Below are 25,509 nucleotides of genomic sequence, written 5' to 3' on the forward strand. Positions count from 1 at the left end.
AGGTAGGAAGCGTACCGTAGCTTACGGGCTTTGGCTTATCACACTACAAGTACGTCTCATTTACAGCCGCTGAATCTCACGGGCATAATGCCAACCCGGGCTCGATCTTGGCGCCTCTTCCTTTCCCAATCTAAGTGGTCCGAGTGGTCTCTTGTCTTCCTAACCTCGTTCTCATATCCTAGCCTCGTTCTCATATCCTAACCTCGTTCTCATATCTCTTTTTACCCAAGGCAAAGCCGCCCATCCGCCTCTCTGAGCCCAACTGCTTTCTGCTTTTCACCATCTCCCAGGCGACGCTCGATGTTTTCCGGCAGCCTCTCCACGCCGGGAGGGGACGCGCGCGCGCGCGCGGGCGGGCTCTGTCGGAACGCAAGGGATTCCGGAACAAGCATCCGCCTAACACGCGCCAAAAATGGACGAGGCGCATGTGCGTATTGCTTCCGCGAGAAACCTTCCCCCGCTCCTCCTCCCCTTCACTTTAGCTCATCGTTCGGGGGCCTTACCCAGTAGTCGTTGCGGCGAGCATGCGCAGTTGCTTTTTTACTGTCTCGGCCGCGCACGAGCTTCTCGTACCCGTACATCCGCGTGGAGTAACCGGGGAGCGGAGCAGCGTCCCGGAGAAGGGCGGGAGGCTGTTGTCTTTTTTTTTTTTTTCTCTTTCTTACGGCGCTTCCCCCTTTGGCTGTCACAAAACCCAAGCATGGCCGTCGATGTGAAGAGCAAACTGTCCAAGAACCTGTTGCGGATGAAGGTAGGTTCCTTGGCCTGAGGCCCACTTCCTGAGATGGTGATGATTACTGATCCCACTGACCATGCATTGCAACCAGAAGAATGTTTAGGAGGGGCCGTTAGATGGTGAGAATTTTTTTCAGTGAACAGGAATTTCCTGCTTGAGAGAGAGAGAGAGAGCGAGCCTGTGTGTTAGGTCGTGTCTCCGCTGCCTTTATATCATGTAATTCTTCTGATTTTCCCCTAAGAAAAGTTGGACTACAGCTCTAACCAGGCAAAACCAGGAAAGGTTCAGACTCGGGTGAGGTGGAAAATTTGATTACATACTGTATGAGAGAAGAGTGGGGCAGATGACAGCATACCATGCATGCAACTGCAGTAAAACATACTCGAGGGAGAGGACATGGAAACAATTTTGAGGGGGGGCTTAACAAAACGTAAGGGCATAGAATTGCCAAACTGAATCAATTCAAAGTTCTGCCAGTTCTGTCCTGTCTCTGGGAGTGGCAAGCAGCATGTGTGTGATACATAAATTGGCCATCAGTTCTCGTACCTATCCAATGTCGAGCAGTTTTTGGTTAGGAATATGGTGAAGTTGGAGTAACATTTCCTATTCTGCATTAAATAGCCCACGATTATTCTGTTCTCTAAACGTTTTATCTAATTCTGTTTAGAAATACTTCCTTGTTTTAAATCTGTAATCCCTTAGCCTTTGGTAGTAGAAGGAATAGAAAATGGGTACTTATTGATATTCTCTATTCTCTATATAACTTTGTGTATTTTCCTATCTCCGCCTCAGTTGTCTCTTTAGTAAGGCAGAGTCTTTAAGGGTTTTTTTGTCTAGCCATATGTAGAAGTTGCTCCATGATCCTAATCTTTTGCTGCCTTTTCTGTGCAGCGTGTCTTTTGTAAGATAGACAGTTTTGTAAGGAACTGGGGAAAATTTTGGGGAAGGGGGAAGACTTTTCCGAAAGGATGGGCTCCACCTTAACCAGAGTGGAACCAAGCTGCTGGCACTAACTTTCAAAAAGGAGATAGAGCAGCTTTTAAACTAGAACCAGGGGAAAAGCCTACAGTCACTCAGCAGTGCATGGTTCGGAGAAATGTATCCTTGAAGGATATTAATGAAACAGAGTTAGGGCATCCCAACAGAGAGGTTCCAATAAAAGCAAACATAGTCCATATACCTATATGTAAAAAATCACCAAAGCTAATGATTTCCAAATTATCCCTAACAACTGAAAAGCAGGTTGTTAATACAAACAAAAAGCACACTTTGAAATGTCTGTATGCCAATGCCAGAAGTCTAAGAAGTAAGATGAGAGAGTTAGAGTGTATAGCAGAAAATGATGAGATTGACATAATTGGCATCACAGAGACTTGGTGGAAGGAGGATAACCAATGGGAAAGTGCTATATCAGGGTACAAATTATATCGCAATGATAGGGAGAATCAACTTGGTGGGAGTGTGGCACTTTATGTCCGAGAGGGTATAGAGTCCAACAGGATAAAGATCATACAAGAGACTAAATGCTCAGTAAAATCTATATGGGTAGAAATCCCATGTGGTTGGGTAAGAGTATAGTGATAGGAATATACTACCGTCCACCTGGACAAAATGGTCAGACAGATGATGAAATGCTAAGAAATCAGGGAAGCTAACCAATTTGGTAGTGCTATAATAATGGGAGATTTTAATTACCCAGCAATAATGGTGCAGGAACAAATCTTCAATTCCACAAGTTCTAGTTTTATTATAAATGAAAGCTCATAAGAATGAAGATGGCAACTCCACAACTCGAACAGCAATCATTTGTACTCAGTCCCCCGACACGGTCCCGTGTTTCGCGGCGGCTGCATCAGGAGGGACCACAGGAGTTTAAACATTCTGTGAACAAAGATAAACATATAGTGGAATACAAACATATGCTACTAGACTCAAACCAACATTACCCCAACATTGACTGGGTAAATGTAACATCAGGACTTGCTAGAGACATAAAGTTCCTGGATGTAATAAATGACTGCTTCATGGAGCAATTGATTCAGGGACCAACAAGAGAGGGAGCTGTTTTAGATTTAATTCTTAGTGGAACATAGGATTTGGTGAGAGAGGTAACTGTGGTGGAGCCACTTGGCAACAATATTGTATCTTAGTTTATTTTTCAAGAATTCCCATAGCCCAGTTCAACTTCTGACTCCCTCAACGTCCTATGCTTAATTTATATTGTTACTTTTGTTCTATGTTGATCCATTTAGGTTTAAGGTTACAATGTAAAATAGTATGACTCCCCTGTCATGCTACCACACCTGTTATAATGTGAACCGATGTGATGTACTCCAACAAATGTCTGTATATAAAAGATAAATAAATCATAACATGGTCAAATTTAAACTAATAACTGGAAGGGGGACAACAAGTAAATCTACAGTTCTAACACTAAACTTTCAAAAGGGAAACTTTGATAAAATGAGGAAAATAGAAAAAAACTGAAAGGTGCAGCTGCAAAGGTTAAACGTGTTCAACAGGCATGGACATTGTTTAAAAATACAATCCTAGAGGCGCAGTCCATATGTATTCCACGCATTAAGAAAGGTGGAAGGAAGGCAAAACGATTACTGTCATGGCTAAAAGGTGAGGTAAAAGAGGCTGTTTTAGCCAGAAAAAATCCTTCAAAAATTGGAAGAAGGATCCATCTGAAGAAAATAGGATAAAACATAAGCATTGTCCAGTTAAGTGTAAAACGTTGATAAGACAGGCGAAGAGAGAATTTGAAATGAAGTTGGCCATAGAGGCAAAAACTCATAATAAAAACTTTTTTAAATATATCCAAAGCAAGAAACCTGTTGTTGGACCATTAAATGACCGAGGGGTTAAAGGGGCTCTTAGGGAAGAAAAGGCCATTGCAGAAAGAATAAATTAATTCTTTGCTTCCGTGTTTACTAATGAGGATGTTGGGGAGATACCAGTTCCGGAGATGGTTTTCAGGGGTGATGAGTCAGACGAACTGAACCAAATCACTGTGAACCTGGAAGATGTAGTAGGCCAGATTGACAAACTAAAGAGTAGCATCACCTGGACTGGATGGTATGCATCCTAGGGTACTGAAGGAACTAAAAAATGAAATTTCTGATCTATTAAAGTCAGTGCCGGGAAAAATAGTGGAAACAATTCTCAAGATCAGAATCATAGAGCATATAGAAAGACATGGTTTAATGGAACACAGTCAACATGGATTTACCCAAGGCAAGTCTTGCCTAACAAATCTGCTTCATTTTTTTGAAGGGGTTAATAAACATGTGGATAATGGTGAACCGGTAGATGTAGTGTATTTGGATTTTCAGAAGGCGTTTGACAAAGTCCCTCATGAGAGGCTTCTAAGAAAACTAAAAAGTCCTGGGATAGGAGGCGATGTCCTTTCGTGGATTACAAACTGGTTAAAAGACAGGAAACAGAGAGTAGGATTAAATGTCAATTTTCTCAGTGCAAAAGGGTAAACAGTGGAGTGACTCAGAGATCTGTACTTGGACCGGTGCTTTTCAATATATATATAAATGATCTGGAAAGGAATTCGATGAGTGAGGTTATCAAATTTGCGGATGATACAAAATTATTCAGAGTAGTTAAATCACAAGCGGATTGTGATACATTACAGGAGGACCTTGCAAGTCTGGAAGATTGGGCATCCAAATGGCAGATGAAATTTAATGTGGATAAATGCAAGGTGTTGCATATAGGGAAAAATAACCCTTGCTGTAGTTACACGATGTTAAGTTCCATATTAGGAACTACCACCAAGGAAAAAGATCTAGGCATCAGTGTGCTGCATCAGTCTTCTTGGTGTTTGGGTAATTGCCAGGATCTTGTGGCCTGGTTTGGCCACTGTTGGAAACAAGATACTGGGCTTGTTGTATGTACCCTTGGTCTGACCCAGCATGGCAATTTCTTATGTACTGCAGCTGTTCCCAACCTGTTCACCTTCTCTTCCTTCAACCCCCCCCCCCCCCCATGCCTTATGACTTTTTATCTCTCTCCTGCCACCCCATGGGAATTTGAGCTTATCTCCCCCATGTCCTGGAACTGGCAGAAATCAGGAAGCAGCATTTACCTGGTGCTGTTGCATCCTCCTTTGCCGGCTTCCCTTGACAATTGGAACTGCGCAGGGCCAGCAGATCTTCCAAGACTACTGGGCTCAGTTTCAGTAGCAGAGAAAGCCAGCAGTTGTGCTGTCTGATGCCCCACCCCCTTGTGCTTTTGGTGAGAGGACATTCTGCAGGCCAGGAAGAAAAGAGAAATAAACACTGCAGCCGGACCTTGACTCTTATTCTATCTGGCTTTTTTGCAGGATGCATGTGCTTCAGCCATAGCACACCAGTTGGGAACCAAATAATAAAATATACCAATATTTTCAGCAAAAGTTTTTAATAAAAACGTCAGGGGCCCTTTTTTATTTTGTTAATTATGTTTATTATAATTTTCCAATGATACATTTGTATACAATTGAAAAGGAAATGCAATGTATGATAATAAAGTATACATTAACCCCAATATCATTTCAAGAAACAACTTAAATACTATCAATACATCTCTTAGCCCTCAATACAGTGGGGGGGAGATCCACACATGAGACGACTTAATTTAAGAAGAGAATACATAACAATAACAATTTATTGCTGAAAGCTCTAGGGAAGAATTGGAAATGTATCTGAACAGTATTCCTCTATGAGGTTTCACTTACTATAGGATTCGGCTACTTTCAGACATTGCAATCATCTTATCATTTATGAACTTTTCCAGCTGGAAAGGCTGAAAAAAAGTGTAACTTAAATCTTTAAATTTGATGAGGCACTTGCAGGGAAATCTGAGAGAGAACTGCACTCCCAATTGTATTACCTTTAATCTTAATTCTAGAAATTTTCTGCTAAGCTGCGTTTCTTTTGCAAGATCAGGGAATATTTGCACTCTCATACCCCAAAATACCTGTTTTATTGCGAAAATAAGCTCTGAGTACCCAATCCCTATCAGTGTCCAGTAGGAAAGTTATTAATAAAGTTGCTGGTTGGGCCTCTTCTGTTGATGATTCCAAAATTTCAGATAGGTTTAATGGAGACAACATTTGCTTTTCTCCACCTTCAGTTGAAACGTTTTTCCTCATGGGCAGGTAGTAAATCTTTGACAACGGGGGCAATGTAGCTTGAGACATTTTCAAATTTTCCAATGCAAACTTAGTCCACATTTCAACTGGAGTGACGATAATTTTCCTGGGGAAATTGATTAACCTCAAATTTTTACTTCTTTGTTGATTATCAATGTTCTCAAATTTCCTCAGAAAATATGTTATCCTTTATCAAGCCTTGGCGGCGCTTTCTCATCTCCCCCATGTCTGATTTTTAACATATCAACTTCCCGTTTATTTTCTAGAACTACTTCTTTCAATTTTAAAACTTGAGGCTCCAATTGTTTCACTTTCCTAACAATAGGTCTTATTTGTAAAGACACATTTTTATTAAGAGTCTCTATAGCTAACCAAATGGATTCTAGCGAAAAAGTTTCTGGTCTTTCCATCAGGGCTAGCTCAATCTCGCTTTTCTACAACGCATCCTCATCCGAATTTTCTTCAATTTGTCGAAGAGCAGCCCAGTCTCCAGCAAGTCTCTCTCCTCCTCGAGGCTCCTCTCCATTTAAACCCTGCAACTCCTGGTTGTCCCGTGTTAGCAGGATCTTCCTCCATTCCATGCAGAGCCTCCTCTCTGTCATGACCCGGAAGCACCTCCGGGTGCACCAGAGTAGCTGTCCGACTTTCTGCAGGGTTAGCGTGTCGGCGGCTTTCCTCCAGCGACTCCTCTCGTGGCGTCCCAATTCTTCTGAGCATGTGTTTGTCCATCGGCCCTCGAGTCGTTCCCTGAGTCGGGGCATCCATATTCAGCCTTTCTTGGGCCCTTTGCTTTCGCCCAGTGTGCGGCATTAGGAAAATGTACCAGGTAATCGGGGAGAGAGACATGCACACACCCTCCCTCTAGAGCGCCATCTTGAATCTCCCCTACTGTGAGTCCAACTTCGGGGGCTCTTAAATGAAACTAAGTTGTTACAGGATAAGAGGTAACAATCCTGACATGGGTCAAAACTGGTTGGAAAAAGGAAGCCTAAATCTAAACTTCACAGTCACAGTAATGGGCTATATTTTGGTCATTATCTCTCAGAAAAAGAGATCTTGGAGCCCTTATGGATAGGTATATTAAAATATTGGTTATATGTATCAGAATTCAAAAAAAGGCTAACAGTGTTGGGCTTTATAAACAAAACAAAAAACATTATGACATTACACAAGTCCATGACACACCTATATCATGAATAAAAACTTGAGCAGTAGGTGCTTTAGTCCATAGCACCAAAAAATAGAGGCTGATGTTACTTTATAGACAGAGCATGATCTTTTGACGACAAGAGTCCAGTTTATCAGATGCATGAAGTGTAGTGGAAGCGATGCTTATATGCATGAAAATGGAGTAAATTTGAGAATCCCCTTATCCATTTGCTTTTTGACACCCTTCAAGAAGGCCAACAGATTAGTGAGACTTCACCTTTCTTTAAAGACGGATATTACATTTGCTGAGACTCCATTGCTTTTTGGTTATCAGTGGTTGCTATCAGTAGTTTGATATTTAAGTTCCTTTAGAACTTTTTGTGAACCTGGTCCTGGTGGTGCATTACGCTTTCGTTTGTTCTTAAGTCTGCTGTATTGTCACTTTTTATTTCATCCTGTTATTTAGTTGGATCCCATAAAAAACGACTGCTACCCAGTCATTTCACAGCGTTTGGGCACCTTTCTTTTTTGCTCCATTTGGTTATGAATTCCAGTTTTGGAATTAATTTTGTCTTTTAATAACTATTTTATTCTGATATTAAACTTATTGTGGGCCCTTTACCATCCTTTTTGATTAGGGATATTCATTTACTCATTCTCTGTTATTGTGTCTAAACAATATCAAAACAAAAAAAAACCCTTCAAACTCCCCCCCCCCCCCCCCCAAAAAAAAAAATTCCATGCAGTTTTAAACATATTACACTCCAGATTATACTTTGGAACTTCTTTCAATGTAGCACCCTCTTTTTTTTTTTTTTTTTTTTTTTTTTTTTTTTTATAATTCCCCTTCACAAAGTTTAGTACTGTTTGGGTTTTTTCCCTTATTTTCTTCTCTCTTGTGGAGATATGAATTTGATTACAGACCCTGTGTGCTACCCCCAAACCTGTCCCTCATGGCCAGTTGCATCATAGAGCAGTCATTTGTAATATCCAGAAGTTTTACCTCTATGCCATACTCTAAGGATATGTTGTTTACCCAGTCTGTGTGAGGATAACTGAAAGTAATGCATGCATATGATTCTTTTTCTATAGCTTCTCTAATCTCCTCCAACACTTCTTGATCACGTGGATTTGGATTTTGAATTGTTCTCCTTTCCAAATCCAAGTTCAAGGTGCATTAGAAATTCAGATGCAGTTAGATGGTAAGCCTTATGAGTCAGGAACCTACCAAGTTGGTACCTGAGGCAATGGAGGGCAAAGTGTTTTGCTCAAGGTCACAAGAAGTGTCAGTGGGAGAAGCAGACCTTGAACCCTGGCTTCCCTGGTTCTTGGCCTGCTGCTCTAACCACTAGGCCACTTCCCCACTGTTAGATAGTACAGCCTTAATATATTCTTATTTAAATATTGAATTTGTGCTATCTAAGTTAGCATTGTACCTTATTTCGCTATATTCAGGTATTATGGCCTCCTGTTGGTTATCATCATTCCACCAAGTTTCTGAAATGCAATCCCAATCCACAGCAGCAGCTTCTCACTTTTGAGCCCAGGCCCACCAAAGCCACAGCAGCAATTGCTGTCCAATCTGGGCTGATGGAAGGCCAATTCTTTTAAGCACCCGGGCAGTCTGGTACCTGTGAATTTTCTAACCCTGCCTGCGGGGTTCCCCATAGCAAACCTGGCTGGAAGCCAAGACAGGATCTTGGATGCAGCTCCTGTGGTTTCCACTGCACGTTGCCAGATCATAAAAGACAAACTAAGCTTAATCTGGTTTTGCCTTTTTGTGCCTGTGGAGTTATACATCCAATTTCACAAAGCCATAGGTGCAGTGAGGTAAGACCAGATCTGATTCCGCCTGTCCCTGATAGCTTGGAATCATCTGACCCTTCCTCTAGAGCTCAGGAAAGGGTAGAGCAGAGGGAATTCCTTTTTATTTAAAAGATTTTTTTATCCAATGTACCATTTTTGGCAAATTACATAACACACACATGTAACACACATACTCTAGTGGCAGAAGAGCGGTGACTATAATAGGAAGGAAACAGTAGAGAACTTGATAGCTCCTGTAACGTAGTAGGAGAGAGAGAAACAAATGGTAAAAACTTTCTGCACGGTCATCATAAAGTGAGATTTTTCTTTTTTATTAAGGAAGCCTTTGAGTGGAGATAAAAGACCTCCGTTTCAAGTACTTAGAGTGTAATAGAAACTGTAGCCAGTTATAACTTCAGATGGAAAAGTAATTGCAGAGCTAGCGATCATCTTTTTTGTGCACAATTCTTAAAATATACTTTGGTAGTGATGAAAAAAAATAAAATAAAGCGTTGAAGTGGCGAGAGAGGAGTTGCCAAGACCATATCTACAGCTTAATGGACTTCTGTGAAATTGCCTGCGCAGTGCTCCAGCAGCTTATTTAGAGGAAGGCGCTGCACTTCCCAAGTTACTAGACTAAACATATTTCATGCACAGAAGGGTCACTTGCCATTTATCTAATCATTTTATGCTTGCATTATGATTATAGATAAATAGATGTTTGTGTGAACTACAAAACAGACACAGAAAATGGTACCAGTGATTGGATGTGAGAGGATGTATGCCACCTTCTCTGTGCCAGACTCTGCCACCCTGCCTAGTTTCGTTTTTTTTGAAATTTTTGGGGAATAAACAAAATAGTGAGTTGGAAAATGACTGTATACCCTAAGCCAGAGAAGTTGCAAGAGTTCTCCTGGAACAAAATGCTGAGCGTTCCAGCAATAGAGCGATACAAGAGCAGCAAATGATTACGTATTTACAAGTTAGACTGCTACCATCGTTACATAGTTGGGGATTGAAAAAGGGCCAGCAGGGCATCAAATCCAGCTGCCTTCCGAGTGGCTAATTCAGGAGATGATAGAGCACAGTGCAACAGTGAAAATTGTCCCTTCCAGACTTCCAAATATGGGGATCGTTCCAGAATTGCGGGAGTAGCACTTCCACCTCACCCCCAGCCTGTTATGGATGACAGGGGGAGAGGCGTTCCAGCTCATATTGGGAACTAAATACAGGGTGAAAAAAAGACTTAGAGGCCGATGCGCCCAGCCACCTCTCCTGGGCTCAAGATGCAATATTTAAATGAGGGGTCGCACTAAAAAGGAGATGCTAGGGAACATTGTGCGTCCCTAGCGCCGCCTCGGCATCCAGAGCACAAGAGAGGTGGCTGTCAGTGCATGTTGGGACGCTCAATACGAGTGTCTGTTTTCTCCTGCTACCAGCAAAATATCCACGCACAAGATACACGGCCTGAACTGTGCAACCTGTGCGTTTATATTGGCCGCTCAGAATTTTTTTTTTCCCCTAGACTTGTTTTGGGTTGGGTTTTTTTTTTTTTGCTGTAATCTTTCTGTGCTTCCTCCTGCTTAGTATCATGACAATACTAATAGGAAGAATCGCAGAAAGGATATCGTCTTTTTATCAATGAGCCCTTGAGTGTGGCGTAACTTTACTCCAGCCCCGGGCTGCCCTAAAAGTAGCCGCTTTGCAATGGGCACAGGCATTGGCTGTGCAGGAAATGCTTTGCATCGCAGGTATTAGCTAATACCCTCATGTACATGGAGTTTACACGTGATGAGCGCTATTAGCTCCGCTGCGGTTTGGATGCGCTAATCGGTCCGGAACATGCATCCAGTCGTGTGCTAAGCCGTGTGCCAGCTGCAGCTCATAGTATTGCATCGGCCCCTTAGGGTATTAGCAATCAGGATGCCACCTCTGAGTTGTTAGCCAAATAAGATGTCATATTGCATTATTCATTATCGGGATTTTGAGATGAAGGGGGGGTATGTTGTGTCCTTTAAAAAGCAACGGCTTGTCCTCTTTTGTTCTTTCTTCCCAGTTTATGCAACGGGGTCTAGATGCTGAAACCAAGAAGCAGTTGGCAGAGGAGGAAAGGAAGATAATCAGTGATGAGCACTGGTACCTTGATCTTCCGGAGCTGAAGGAAAAGGAGTGAGTCAGTGTGTGATGCAGTGAGGAATGCAAGCATTCCCAGAGAGCTAAGATCCAAAACTAAACAATCCCTGTCCTTTTGTTCTAATGTATTTATCCTTATGCTTTATTTATCCAAGATTATAAATTGCCTTATTTATATGTTTATAGTTGAACCAGCTAGTTTGTTTTTTTTCTTTTTACTTAGACCAAATTTTTCTGTTTTCTGTTCCAAGATTTGTTCCATGTAAACTGCCACCCGGCAGTAGTTATTACTGTTAATTGTGAACCGGAGTGATATGTATTGTATACAGGAACTCCGGTATATAAAAACCATAAATAAATAAATAAATTAACGCCTCTTCAGGGTTGGGAGCCTCACAAGAGTCCCTTGGCCATGGCAGCCAAGCAGAAAATTGGGGGAAGGGATGGAGTCTCAGTACGTCCCAAGGCTGGGTCCGTAGGACCTCAGGAAGGTCTGCACTTCAGGAGAGCTTCATGAGAGTTGCCAGCACAGGTTATTGCTTTCCTGAAATTCAGATCTGGTTGACTGTTTTCAAGGCGGAGGTTCTGGGAGCCAGTTCAACCAGCTCTTACATTTATGATATGAAATAATTTGGGTTTTGTTTCTTTCTTTGTGTTCTGTTTCCCCATTCTTTGAAATCTCATGTAGTTAAGTGGATTTCAGTTAGAGCAGCAAGGGTGCTGGTAAGGAGGTGAAGGAACCGTTCTGGTTCACCCTCTGCCCACCACAGAGGCATCTTAAACTTTTCAGCCGTGAGTGGAGATGCTAAACCTAGTTCCTTATCATCCTGCTGGACCAGTCACTACACATGGGACTTCCCTCCTCCACAGCCACCTTTTTCATGACCTCACTTGGGGGAGAGAGGAGGTGTGGCCTAGCCAAAGGCAGTATTCCTCTATCTCCAGCACCGATGGACATGTGCAGAAGACGTAGCTCTCAGAGGCAAGGTGTCCCGTGGGATGCTTCAGTCCTTGTTGCTCCTGGGATAACTACCCCAAGGGGTGACTTCTCCCAGTGGGAGCAGACTCCCAGGCCCTTCTCTGGTTGAGCTCCTGTAGCAATTTCTCAGGCCTTGCCTGAGGTCATGGGAGTCCTTTCCATTTGCTTTTGGGCCTGCGAAACCCCCAGAGGACTATGCATGGCCCCAGTTCCCCCAGAGCACAATGCCTTCACCTGTCTGCAGAGAGTGATCCTGGATTCTCTCCGCCCTCTCCATCCCTGCCTCCCTCCTCTTAAGATGGAGTAGCATAAGTAAGTAGAAACGAGTCAGCTACCAGCAGGCAGGAACCTAATCTGGAGGTGGTAAGTAGCGTCTGAGCTGGTTTCCTTATAGATATACACATTCAGGGGAGAGGCAGTAGCATCATGCTCTCGACTGCAGAGGAAGGTATAACTCCCTGCTCTTAGACTATGCTCCTGGCTGTTTCTATAGCATTAAATGCTACAGTAGTATGATACAACTACTTGTTCCCCCAAGCACAGTAGGTGAAGCCGGTAAGAATACTGCAACCTCAAGCCTTGCTTGGCGTGGGAATGACAATCTGCAGGCACATGGGTTAATTGGTACCTAGCTGAGCAAGCCAGGATAACAAGCCCAGCTATTCAGAGCTGGTAAGTCCTTACATGCGCAGAGCTATATCCAATTATCACCCTTTACAGTACCGTGTTACTTGGGTGCATGCCCTTCAGCAGGTGGTTGCTCAAATTGCTGAAATGTGAGAGTCTCTGTAACAGACCATTGCAAGGTCTGGGAGTGGTCCACTGCGAGATGGAAAGAGCTGACCTTATTAACTCCAGCTGCAGGTCAAAACCCCAGGCAAGCTCCCTGACCTCTTCTAATGCTGTTGGGGTGTGCTTTGGTGAAAGCACTTGTTTGCTAGTCAGGAGAAATGTGTCTCTTAAGGCGGTTACATAGAGTCTGCATGGAGCACTCCAGGTCAGCCCTGCAGCTATTGCTATGAAGCAGACAGGAGTTCCCTGCATGCTCCCCTTGAGTAATTAATGCTATGGCTACAAAGCAGGCAGTTTGCCTCTGCATGCTGCCCTTGGAAAGATTAATGCTATGGCTGTGAAGCAGAGAGAGAGTCAGCCCTGCATGCTCCTCTTGAAGTAAAAGCTTTGGCTATGTAGCAAGCAGCTGGCAGGCTCCCCTTAAGATGTGGACAGGTAGTGTTGCTCCTGGGCCACTAAAAGTTTCAATTTATTTTTCCTCCCAGTACCTGCCCTGGCGGAACCCCTGGAAGTTAATTCCATTTCTAGAGGCTAACCCAGGCCCTCAGGCAGGTCTAGGGAGCCTCGAGAGAACCTGGCAGCCCTTGTTTCTTTTTATTTTTAATATACTGCAGTTATGCTGCCTCTCACTCACACTCTCTCGCTCTCTTTTTCTGCCCTTTCCCCCATCTCTGTTCCTCTCCCCGGCAAAGGAACAGAAGTAGTAAGTGGAAGCTGTGTCTGTCTGTCAGCAGGGGGGGGGGGGCTCTTGGGGAGGAGGTGAGTAATGAATCTTTTTTTCCTTAGGGGAAAAAGCCAGACTCTATTATATTGCTTTGTGACTGCTGTGCCCATGGCTGAGAGTGCTGATCCCCCTATGGGGAAGGGAAGCCCAGCTCCCCATGATACTGCTGGGTTCTGCTTGTCTCTGGGGCATGACAGTAATAGCTGTAACCTTGTATTAGGTGCGCAAAGTGCCAATAGTATGCTGCCCCTTCTGAAAGTTACCCTTTTCAGACAGGGCAAAGGTAGAATTGTAATCCCTGCAGTTCAGTGACTCCTTGCCCTGAACCGAAGGTAACATCAACCTAATAAACGAAGCTTGACCCACGTGCCGCACATGCGCAGTAGAGAGCAGCTCTACTGCGCATGTGCGGGCAAGCACGTCGGTCTCAGCGAGCGTCAGCTGAATATCAACAATGGCGGCGTCGAGCGGCAGCCAGTAGCGAGGAAGGAGAGAGTGAGAGGGAGGTGAGAGAGGGAGGAGAGAGTGTGGAGAGGGGGTGGGAGAGGTGGGGACGAGTGAGGGGGGAGGGAGGTAGGGGGTGGGAGAGGTAGTGAGGGGAGGGGGAGAATGAGGGGGAGGTGAGAGACAGAGGGATGTGAGTAAGTGGAAGCGTAAGAAGTTGTGGAGGAGGGCTGAGGGAGAGGGGATGGGATTGAGAGAGGGTGGGGAGTGACTGAGGGAAGGGGAGGGAGGTGAGAGTGAGGGGAGGGAGGCAGTGGGAGACAGAGGGTGAGTAAGACTGAGTGGAGGGAAGGGGGTGAGTGAACAAGGGGAAGGGGGAGTGAGGGAGAAAAAGTGTAGAAGGGTGCTGTGTTCAAAAATGGACTGAAAAAAAATTTTAATGTAGCCCGCTTAACGACTTGTATTTGAAATAAAATAAGCTAAGACCCAGCAGGAATTATAAGCCACCAAACCCTTTGCAGTGCCCGAGTTAATTAGTAATGGTGTTATCTCAGAGCTTAGAAATGTTCTAGCCTGCAGCAGTACAGCTCAATGTCCTACGGGGCCACAGAGGGAAAGAAGTGTGGTGGAAATGACCCGAATGGGCTGCCTCTGGCTGCAGTTGTGTGCACTTCTTCTGTTCACATTGTCTTTGTTTAGCAGCTGAGGCTTAGCTAAAACAAGGAGTGTGCATGAGCTCAATGTAATTTCAAATAGCTCCATACTAATAAGGGAGAGCAGCAAGCACCACCGGTTCACTCCTTTTGAAAGGTGTTTTCAGCTAACCTAGTCAGTGTAGACAGCTCACCTCAGTTTGGACCAAACTTACTTATCCCCAGCTGCAAGGCATGCCTGTTTGTTTTAGTGAATGTTGCATTTGGGCTGCAGGCCACTCCTCCTTCGAGGGTGGCTGGCAGTCTCAGCCCCAGCAGCCCTTAAAGTAGTATGTGCAACTCGTAGCCCCCCAATGATTCAGTCTTACTTAGCATTTATTTATATATATTTATTTAAAAAAAAAAAAAAGGTTATATTCCGTTTATATCAAAATGTATACTAAACGGATTACAAAATATATTGACAATTAAACACAACCTTACAATAGAGCAATAAATAGCAATAATAACAAACACTGAACAAATAAAATAAAACAATTGGTAAATCACATCTCTGTAAATCTTACCTTATCATAAAGGCCCATAAGCCTGCCTAAAGAGTTCTGATTTCAGCAGTTTCCTAAACAGCTTTAAATCATCGAGTGAACGCAACTTGGACGGCAATTCATTCCACATGATAGGGCCAGAAACAAAAAATGATCTCTGACGTGTTTTCCTCAGCCGCGCCATTTTTACATGTGTTGCTTTGCTTGGGATGCAGCTGGGAGCTGAGAAGGCCCCGACTGTAAAGTAAGTAAGGGCCCAGCTGCTGCCTCAAGGAAAAAAGTTAGCAGGGCATCTCGAAGGCGAGTGCCATCATTGGGGCCCTCAGGCTAGGTAACAGCAATCGAGAGTGGAGCTATTGGCCTGATCCAGGGCAGACAGTTCAGAAAAGAATCTGTTGTCCTGCCAGGCCCAGGATGATATCCAGGTAAAGCCCTTTTTGTCCTCTAAAAGGCCTAGGTGGGGGCTGCAAGGTTCCCTGGCTGGGAACTATTGCCCCCAGAGCTTGAGCTTAGGGTGCAAAGCTCATCTATCAGTGCAGGGCCCTCCGAGTTCTTGTCTCTTGGGTCCCGAAGAAGCAAACACTTGACCTCCAGATGCAGTCACCGAGAGTGAATCCTAGAGCCCTGTCAAGGGACCCTTGAGCCCCGGGCCGCCAGGTCTTCTGGAGGAAGAAAGGGAGTTAGTATTACATGTTGATGACCCCTATATAATATGCCCTTTCCTGGGAAAGGGAACTGGCATCCCTCTTTTGTTTTGTTTTAGGATAATGGCGCAAGTAATTTCACTTGCTCCCGCAAATTCCTTTTGGCAATGGAAGGGGACCCTTCCCACCTGGGTAGTGAGATGTCGTCGAGGATGGCCCCCCACCCCGCTTAGGAGCAAGAGTGCTCACTGAAGTAGATAAAAAAAAAAAGCTAGGCTATTCGATCCCCTGCTGCATGAGGTGGGGAACAGTCCACTCGCAGTCTCTCGAGCGGATGATTGGTCTCAGCAGGTATGCGTAAGACTAACATCATGGTAGAAGGGGGGGGGGGGGATCAGCACTGAAGGTCAATATACTGACCAAAATAGGCCCCTCTGGGCAGGAGTTCTGCAGGCAGTGGGCCGGGCCCACCTAGTATGGGGGAGGGGGGTCCAGTTAGCCCAGGTTCTGCCCAGAGGGCAATACCCTTGTCATTCTGGGCAAGGGTTAGGTATCACCTGGTGAGGATACTTCCAAGGACTCTGACCCCAGAAGCCCTAAGAGAGACGGTCCTAGAAACTTGTAGGGCAAGTTATAGTGGGGGGGGGGGGGAAGATGTTGCCAGTTACTGACAGGTGCCCCCACTGTTTGATGGAAGCAGCTGTTGGGAACATTGCTGGGGAGGCCAGGAGTATTCCAAATGTGCAGACTTAACAGGTCTTTACAGTCATATTCCCATCTAAGCGGGTCACCAGAGCCGGGCAAGGCTCTGTGTAGGGGGCAACCAGGACCACTTCCAGGGGTGGGGCTGACCTAGCAACAGCCCCCCCCAAAACTTTCACCAAGGGTTGTGATAGTGAGGCCAGCTCATGCATTTATGCGTCTGGCTTATGAGCCCGAGGCAGTTCAGGAGTTGTCACCCCTCCAGAATAGCGCCCCAAGTAGTCGGGTTGGGAATAGAATACGATAGCATTTGGTGCTAAAGGTCTGGGGCAGGTAACCCTTCGGGCCATATAAGGACCATTCCAGGAACGGTCCTACTTGAAGGAATCCACTTGGCTAAGACACATGTGAGGGGCAGGCTTGGTGCTGCAGAGATCCTTATCCAGGAATGTTTCAAGGACCGGTTCCATCTGCCCTCCCGAGCCTGGGTTAGCTTTTTCTAGGAAGCAGAGGCCTGTCCACTTCCTGTCAAGTGGTTCTAGATATTTGGTGCCCAACAGGGGGTAGATGGCCTCTACGGCCACCATGCCAGAGGGTTCAAGGAAGCAATAGCACTGGCCTATCTATTGTTAGGATAGCAGGTCCTGGTAGGGCTCCAGGCTCTCTCTACAAGGGCACAAGCCCCATTCTAGGCAGAAGCATATGAGCCTCCCCAGAAGAAACTGGCAAGGCAGCGGCGTGGCCATCTTTGCACCTTCTTGAACACAAGAAATCGGTCACACATTCCAAGTCAGTTGCTGACTTGAGGCCAGGATTGGTAAGGCAGCCCTCTCTTCCCTCGACCCGGCTAAGGGAGAGCTTTTGTACATCCCATTTGTAATGAGTGGTCTAGCAGGATGATAAGGAACATAAAATTATACTTGCCTGGTAATTTACTTTCCTTGAAGACTGCTAGACCAGTCGGCATCCCACCCAGGAAGACCAGGGCAAGGAGGGTCAGGGGCCTAAGAGCATCAAGTGAGGCGCGACTGATAAGTGCCTTCCTTCTGCCTATACCCTTCGCTCATCTCGCATTCGAACCTCGCTCAGAATGGGTCCTGGTACCCCATAGTATATGTTCAAGAAGAAGGTATAAAGAGGGTTTCTAGAGCTTTGGCAGTAGACTACTGGCTTGGGCTAAGGCCACACCTCCTTTATACCCTGAGTGAGATCATGAAAAAGGAGTGTTCCCTGTCTGCGATGGCTGTGGAGGAGGGAAATCCCATTTGTAATCTGGTCTAGCAGTCTTCAAGGAAAGTAAGTTATCAGGTAAGTATAACATTACATTACTAACTCTAGGCAACCTGCTGTACTGTACTTAATAGTTTGACTTTATTATATCTAGTCATTTGAATTTACATTTTCTATTGAAACATTTTTGAAGTTTTGTGTGGTTTTTTTTCCTTGCTAAGGTCATTTATCATAGAAGAAAGAAGTTTTGTATTTTGCGAAGACCTGGTTTATGGCAGAATGTCTTTCAAAGGTTTTAATCCAGAAGTTGAGGTAATGTCCGTCGGCACACCTCCACTCTAGAGAATTTTAAGTACTGTAAATGTTTTGTTGATTGCTCATTGTACTTTGCAGGATGAGTGGCCTTTCATGTATTCGTTTCATGCCATTCTGTATCTATGGCAGTAGTTACTGAGGAGAGGTTCTCTTTTAGTGTGAGTTATAGCCGCTTTCCTGCTGCTTTGTATAGATCTGACTTTACAGGCCAGAAAGGATTTTTTCCTCTTTGTTACCTTGAGCTCTTTGGTGGGAGTTCTGCCATTGGGAGCTGACACTTTGCTCATACTGGACAGCATTGCTTTATGGATCAGTATTAGATCTGTGTGATTAGGAATAATTCCCCCCGCTTCCATAAGGCTTCTAAACATTTCTTTCCCAGGTGCATTCCTACCCAGGACAGGCCTTGGTGGGGGGGATGCAGGACTAAGGTCATCAGTGCAATTGCACAGGGCTTCTGATCGGGTTGAGGGAGGAGTGGTAAGAGGGCTGCCAGCATGAATTGTTGACTGGGAGGGGGCGGGGGGGATACCAGTGAGATTTGTTGATAGGATGTTGTACATAATTTTTGTACACAGGGACAGGGCAATCAGAACACTTCGATTCAGAAAAAGATTTTAAAATATAATTTATTCAGCTGTTTATAAGAAAGTCCAAGACAAGTGTTCTGGGAGATGCAATATAACTGCCCTCTATCTGTAATAACTTGCATCTCAGTGAATCTCTGACATGCCCTGACTTATATAATCAAAATACAACATTCCCGAAGCTTCCAGAATGAATGACGTAACTGCCCAAAGACTTCCTTACAAAAAATACCTTATGCTGTTGTCATGACAATCTATCATGTATAGGAAATGCTTGTGATGACACCCCCCATTCAATTGTAAAAACCATTCATTTACTAGTCTTTCCTGAACCATCCTCCCATCATACAAGTTCCTGTATCACTCTGGCTTTGATGCACTATGTTCTTCTTTTCTTCTTTTGTTGTGTAAACAAATCGCAGTCTGGGTCTTGAATAGGAGCTAGGCTTGAATTCCATTTCTTGGCACCAGGGTTTAATTAAAAACTGTCACCTCACAGGATCTCCTTTTCAACTGATTTCTGTCCGTTGAAACCATGCATCTGCAAGACAAAAGCTTGCATCCTGGACCCAGTTTCTCTGTATTGTGAAGTAAATGTTGCCATTAAATAGGCCTCTCTCCTGTTGTTACCAGCAAATCTGTCTCAGAGATTTTCTGCAAGTCATGCTCAGAAAAGCACTCAAAGTTCATTCACCTCTGACAGCCACAGTACAGCAGAGGCATCTGGGAATTCTTTGGTTGTCTGCTCGGCCTATTCTTCAATGTGGGCAGCAGACTGACTGCCACACATGCACACAGACCAAACAGCAAGCGTGGGGCTACGTACCCGCACTAAGAGCACGCCCTGCTCCCACCCTAGTACAATAAAAACCTCTGCACTAGTGGCAGGAATTATACGCAGCAAAAACAGTGAAACACACGTAAAGATTCACTTCCTACAGCTAGCGTGCAACTGGAGGAATAGCCTAGGCTATGAACTGGAGGAGTAGCATTGGGCTATGAACCAGGGAAACCAGGGTTCAAATCCTTCTGCCACTCCTTGTGACCTTGGGCAAGGTTTTTGCCTCAGATAGATAGAAACTTAGAATCTGATTTACTAATGCTTTTCCCCTATTTTGTGTCTATGGGGAAAAATGCTTAGTAAATCAAGCTGTTAGACTGTGAGCCCTCTGGGAATAGAGAAATACCTGCAGTACCTGAATGTAATCCTCTTTGAAAGTGCCCAAAAAGCGGATTATAAATAAATAAATAAAATGAACCACTTTCTTAAAGGTGTAAAGCACTGGAATATCACTCTCTGTGCACAAGTCCAGTTGTATTGCTTCACTTGATTTATTTAATTTTAGTTTTGTTTTTTTAATCCACACTTGCTCTCAGGTGACAGTCAGTGTGACCTGTCCTTGTCCAATTAGACAAATGGTTCTGGTAACATAGAATATGATGGCACATAAAGGCCAGGTGACCCATGTAGTGTGCCCAATTATTCAGCTTTTACCATCATGTGGCCTGGCATCAACCTAAAGGAATCTGTACCCTGATTTTTATCCTCTCCCTGTTCTCTGAAAAACCCTCACTCACTTGAAGGCTGCATGTGCATGGAATAGCAAGTTTGCTTACCGTAAATGGTGTTTCCATAGATAGCATATATGGGCTGTGGTGAACCAGAGCCTGTAATTCACTGACCCTGCGTGCAGATGTTATAGCAATGAGAAACACTACTTTCCATGTAAGATATTTAATGTGAACCGCTTCCATTGGTTCAGGGCCCAGGAGGCGGAGCTTCTGAGTAGAATACAGAGCTTTGCTCTATGCGGCTGCGCGGGTGCCTTCCCGCGCAGAAAAAACGGTCTCTCCTCAGTCTGTGATTTAGTAGCGTAGTCACGTAAGTGCGAAAAATAAAAAAATGACTATCCAGGGAGGTGGGTGGGTCAGCATGGCTAATTCATCCTGCTATCTAAGGAAACACCATTTACGGTAAGCAAACTTGCTTTTTCCCGTTGATAGCAGGGCTGAATTAGCCATGCTGTCATGGGAGTCCTAAGCTCCCAATCACGCACACAGGTATTTAGGAAAGTATTATGCGTGATTTAAGTGTGTGGATAGTCAAGTACAGGGTTAGGTGGACATAGTCTGTAGAAGAACTTGTCCGAGTTTAGCATCATCAGCTGTCTGTTGATCTAGACAGTAATGAGATGTGAATGTATGTATAGATGACCAGGTGGCTGCTTTCCAAATATCTACGACCGCCACCTGTCGCAGATGGGCTAGGGAGGCCGATACTGCCCTCACTTGATGCGCATTGGGTTGCGAAGGCAAGGTTAAGTTTGTTTCGTGTAACAGAATTGAATGCACTGTGTTATCCAGCTAGATATGGGCCGTTTTGCTACCGGTAGACCGGGAGCGTTCGGGTTAAAAGAGACAAATAGTTGAGAGGCTCTTGATTCGGAATGCGTTCGTGGTTTATAATACGCCAGTGCTCTTTTGCATTCCAAGGTGTGCAGTAATCTTTCTCTCTCATTTTGGTGAGGTTTGGGAAAAAATGTGGGTAACTCAATTGATTGGTTCAAGTGGAATTGACTGACTACTTTTGGAAGGAAAGAAGGATGTGTGCGAAGTACCACCTTGTGATGATAGAATTGCATATATGGGCTGTAGTGAACCAGAGCCTGTAATTCACTGACCCTGCATGCGTATGTTATAGCAATGAGAAACACTTCTTTCCATGTAAGATATTTAATGTGAACCGCTTCCATTGGTTCAAAGGTGGCTACCATTAATTGCTTTAGTACGACATTTAGATTCCATGGTATCGGTGGTTTGGAAATCGGAGGTCGAAAGTGAGTTAGACCCTTCAGGAAACGGGAGAGACAGGGCTGGACCGAGATGGGTTGTCCTCTGTACGGTCGGCGGTAGGCCGCTATCGCACTGAGATGTACTCTGATTGAAGAGGTTGCCAGTCCCGTAGTGTATAACGAGTGAAGATAGTCTAACAGCACTTTGTGTGCGTTAGCTTCGTCTGCATCGATGTTTTATGTCTCTACGCCGAGGCCTTGGGGTGCGTCGATGCGTCCAGATGCGCTAGTTTATGCGTCGCATCCTTTAAGGCCTGGATCTTATGGCCCCTCTGTCGCCTGGCTCATGGCGACATCCTGGCGCAGTGCTGACATGCGGCCTGTTGATGGTACAGCCCCAGGCAGCAGTAGCAGTTATCATGTCCATCTGTGATGGACATGATTTTGCCGCAACCGCACGGTTTGAAGCCTGGGCGCTCTTTTCTGGGACATTGCTCTCTGTTTTTAAAAACTAGCCCGAGGAGAAACTAGCTCCGTGTGCGCAAAAAAAACAGACTGAGGCGAGACCGTTTTTTCTGCGTGGGAAGGCACGCGCAGCCGCACAGAGCAGAGCTCTGTATTCTACTCAGAAGCTCCGCCTCCTGGGCCCTGATTGATAGTTCCCATGACAGCATGGCTAATTCATCCTGCTATCAACGGGAAAAGGATTACACATGCATGTATGTTTATTGTTTCTTGAGGAACTGCAACATATTAGGGTAGTGTTGTGTTTCACCATTGGATTGGCGAATTTTAATTCCTGAACCATTTTTTTTCAATTTTGTGTTCAGAAGTTAATGATAACGATGAATGCCAAGAACAAGGCAGAAGAAGAGGATGAGGAAGGCGAAATGGAAGTTGATGTGTCGGATGAAGAAATGGCCCGGAGGTAGGGTGCACACTGTATGGAAAATTTAGCAGAGACGCAGGAGGGTGAAATTTCTTGCCCATTCATGTGAATAGAATGAATGTATTGCATGACAGTCATGGTGGAAATGGGGATGAGAGAGGAGGTCTTGCTTTACTTGGCCCTTGTCTCCCCTATGGACAAAACACTTCTGCAGCAGGGCTGGCTGTAGGTGCGCCTGCCGGATCTTGTGCCCGACGGGTCTTAATTTCAGGGTAACCAGACTGCAGTTTCTAGATTAAATGCACGCAGATGCATCTTATGAATATTTATTGCAGCTAAAATAATGAGCTTATGTGTCTGAAGAATCAGGGTTGAAACGTATTGGTGTACAGGGATGGTGGGACAGCAGCCTTCGCCTGTCCACCTGGGTCTTAAGACCTGATTCACTGAGCTTTTATCGCCATAGACACAGAATCGGAGAGACGCCTTCAGTGAATCTGTCCCTTTAATCTCATTAACCAAGCGGCTTATTTAAAATAGTTTTCCCAAGAGCAGTTTCAGGATTTTTTGTTTGTTTTTCTTTCCACACTTTTTGCAGGTACGAGACCCTAGTAGGATCAATCCGGAAAAAATACACAAAAAAGAGAGCCCAAAGTGTGCAAGATGATGAAGAGGAAAGCAACCACAACAAAAACATCAAACCAAAAGAGAAACGAAGCAGAGGCTGGTGGCACGTAAACCAAAGCGGGGAAGACAATGAAGAGGAAAGCAGCAACCACCAAGACGCCAAAGCAGAAGAGAAACCGTGCAGAGGCTGGTGGAACATAAATTAAGAGGCGCACAAGTTTTCAAGGACACCAGTCCGCTTTGTCGGATACATGACCAATTTCCACTTCACACAGCTCAGCCCTTCCATGGAAATAAAACGTCCGGAAACCTGATAATACTAAAATCAACACAGCGGCTGAATGCACATAGTCTTAAGAGATTTATTGATGCCTACGTTTTTTGTTTTTTTTTTAGAACAAGTGTCCATTTCATCCCTTGTCCTCCGACGCTTAAGTCTATTGGTCTATGTGCCACCAGCCTGCGTGTCAGGTTGTTACTACAGACTAACATGGCCATCTCCTCCGAAAACCCAAGGGGTTAACAACACAGAGGCACAGGCCAGAGAGCATGTTGTGCAGAAACGGTATTGGTACCTTTGGTCTGTGTTATCCTGAATAATCATTGATCTCTTTAAAGGGCAACTGTTGCAGCAAAATAAAGGGAAGGTTTATTACCTGGGCGGTAAGTTTTCAGCAAAGGCAGTGGTTCTGTGCCTGCTTTCCACCAGGGACAGGAACGAGCTGCTGATAGAGCAGCTTTGTAGTCTGCCATGATAGTTGCTCTTTGAACGGTGGTCGTAAAAGTAAAATTTTGTCTGATTTATTTAAATATCTGTCCATGTGACAGTGGTATGCTTTTATAAAAAGTGTGTGTAATGGATGTTATATATCCTTTTTTGCTTCCCAGCACATTTTACTCAGTATGGGCTTTGTGGCCCCTCTACCTGTACAAATGTTGAAGAAGACCTTTGTTATCAAACTGTGCATTTGTTTGCAGGCCCTCCTGGTCACATTAGTTCAGCTGAACAATTAAAAGAATAGAATTTTGCCCTCGAGTTACTCTATGGTATAAAGCCTGAGTTGTCTTGCATATGTAACAGCCGTTGAAGGTGAAAAAGGAGGTGATGTCATAATTTAGATCAGACAGACACATAGATCCTCTTTTTCTGCAACTAGTTTTTGCCACTGAAGTGTTACATACTACATAAATAAATCTGTGTCCATCTATCCCTTTCCTGCTCATATCATGGTTGAGCTCCAGCAATGGCCATAGTATTTCAGGGATTGATAATGAGCAGCATTTCAGTATGCAGTGAAGCCCACTAAAAAGCCACAGATTCCCTTCTGGGTTATCTCCAGTCTGCACAGATATCTGCCACTCTATCCTACCTGCACCAAAGCCACCACTTTTGTGCAGTGACGTAGGAGTGTGGTTCTGAACTGCAGCACTGTAAGTCTTTGCTGGAAAAGTAACATTCAGGAAGGCTGGCTTAGTGACTCAAAAGCAGCAGATGGGGCAGGTTTGCAGACTTCCAGTCATGAAACACCTATTGTCAGGACTTGAGAGGCACACATTCTGTGTTCTAGAGGAAACCCTGGTATGTGGCTTCCCAAACCTCTAGACAAAAGGATTATTTTGTCAATAGCAGGGCTATAAATGGGGTTTGAAGGTTATGCAAATGGGGAGAAAATCCTATGTAGGAGGAGCATCTTCTCCCTTTGTTTTTGGCATTCAGATGCCTGCTGCTGTGCTAGATTTTTGAGAGCATCTCTGATAGCTTCCAACAGGGGTAGGGCATGAGAGGGACTGATGAATCAAGAACAAGTAGGTTATGCATCTTTATCAGCTGATTCAGATGGAGCAAACTGAAGTCACTGTACATATAGCCCTGCAGTGACATCAGCCTGCCAGTATTCTCCATCTCCAGCAGATGGTGGACATGTATCTCCCCTCTGGGGATTGCTTCATTTTAAAGAAAAGGAGAATTGAGGAAATAAATCCATCCCACTCTCCTACGGTGATACCAAATGGTCCCTCCTACAGTTGAGAATTCCTGAAGCTATTTCCGTGGTCCCTCAGATGAGCTCCTTGGTCCAATAGCTGGTTTTTCAGCTGGCATGGACTTAGCAGCTGAAAGGCAGCAGGTGCAGGAAGCTGAGCGCATGTCCTCTCCCCCCACAGCTGGAGACAGTCTCTGTATTCTGCCGGGTAAGTTAAAAAGTGTGTGTACATACATACATAGACTTAAAGGAGGTGTTTTGTTGTGTAGGGTTTCCTCCTTCCCCAGGTATCCGTGTTCGGTGCATCGTTCTGACATTCGTCCTGATCTGTGGGAGGTCGAGGAAGCAGCCTGGCGAGTTGAGCAGCCTCCTTAGGCTAGGATCGCTCCGAGTATGCAATGGCATTTCATGCGCTTTCTAAGGCTGCCCTCTACAGGAATGTTGGTCTAGCTTGTGCGTCTAGCTGTGCATCCAGTTTGTGTGCTCAGTTTTTGGTCACACAGGCCTTGTAGTCTGTGCGTCCACATTAAGCACCGCCATAGTGGTCGCACACTTACATCTGAGCACAACTTGTACTGCGCGTTTAAGTTTTTTGTGACACTTATTTTTGAGCGCCTAGGTGTGTGACACC

At 44.7% G+C, this 25,509-nt stretch overlaps 1 protein-coding gene across 1 annotated transcript; it reads left to right on the top strand.

Annotated features, from left to right (window-relative positions):
• Window positions 1-259: 259 nt before the first annotated feature.
• MPHOSPH6 (M-phase phosphoprotein 6) lies at window positions 260-23,924 on the top strand. The gene is made up of 5 exons (XM_029608119.1): window positions 260-751; window positions 10,897-11,009; window positions 17,908-17,998; window positions 22,211-22,308; window positions 22,868-23,924. Exons 1-5 carry the CDS (start codon window positions 413-415, stop codon window positions 23,100-23,102), a joined length of 876 nt encoding a protein of 291 aa, XP_029463979.1. The 5' UTR covers window positions 260-412; the 3' UTR covers window positions 23,103-23,924.
• The last annotated feature ends 1,585 nt before the right edge of the window (window positions 23,925-25,509 follow it).

Source organism: Rhinatrema bivittatum, chromosome 7, assembly GCF_901001135.1.
Source record: "Rhinatrema bivittatum chromosome 7, aRhiBiv1.1, whole genome shotgun sequence".
In the NCBI taxonomy this organism is placed as follows: domain Eukaryota; kingdom Metazoa; phylum Chordata; class Amphibia; order Gymnophiona; family Rhinatrematidae; genus Rhinatrema; species Rhinatrema bivittatum.

Bases quoted from the DNA above. Each gene is read 5' to 3' on its own strand.
- MPHOSPH6 (XM_029608119.1), top strand. From the start codon at position 413: ATGGACGAGGCGCATGTGCGTATTGCTTCCGCGAGAAACCTTCCCCCG. The intron at 752-10,896 runs GTAGGTTCCTTG...CTTTCTTCCCAG, and splicing joins AGAACCTGTTGCGGATGAAG to TTTATGCAACGGGGTCTAGA. The intron at 11,010-17,907 runs GTGAGTCAGTGT...TTCCTTGCTAAG, and splicing joins CCGGAGCTGAAGGAAAAGGA to GTCATTTATCATAGAAGAAA.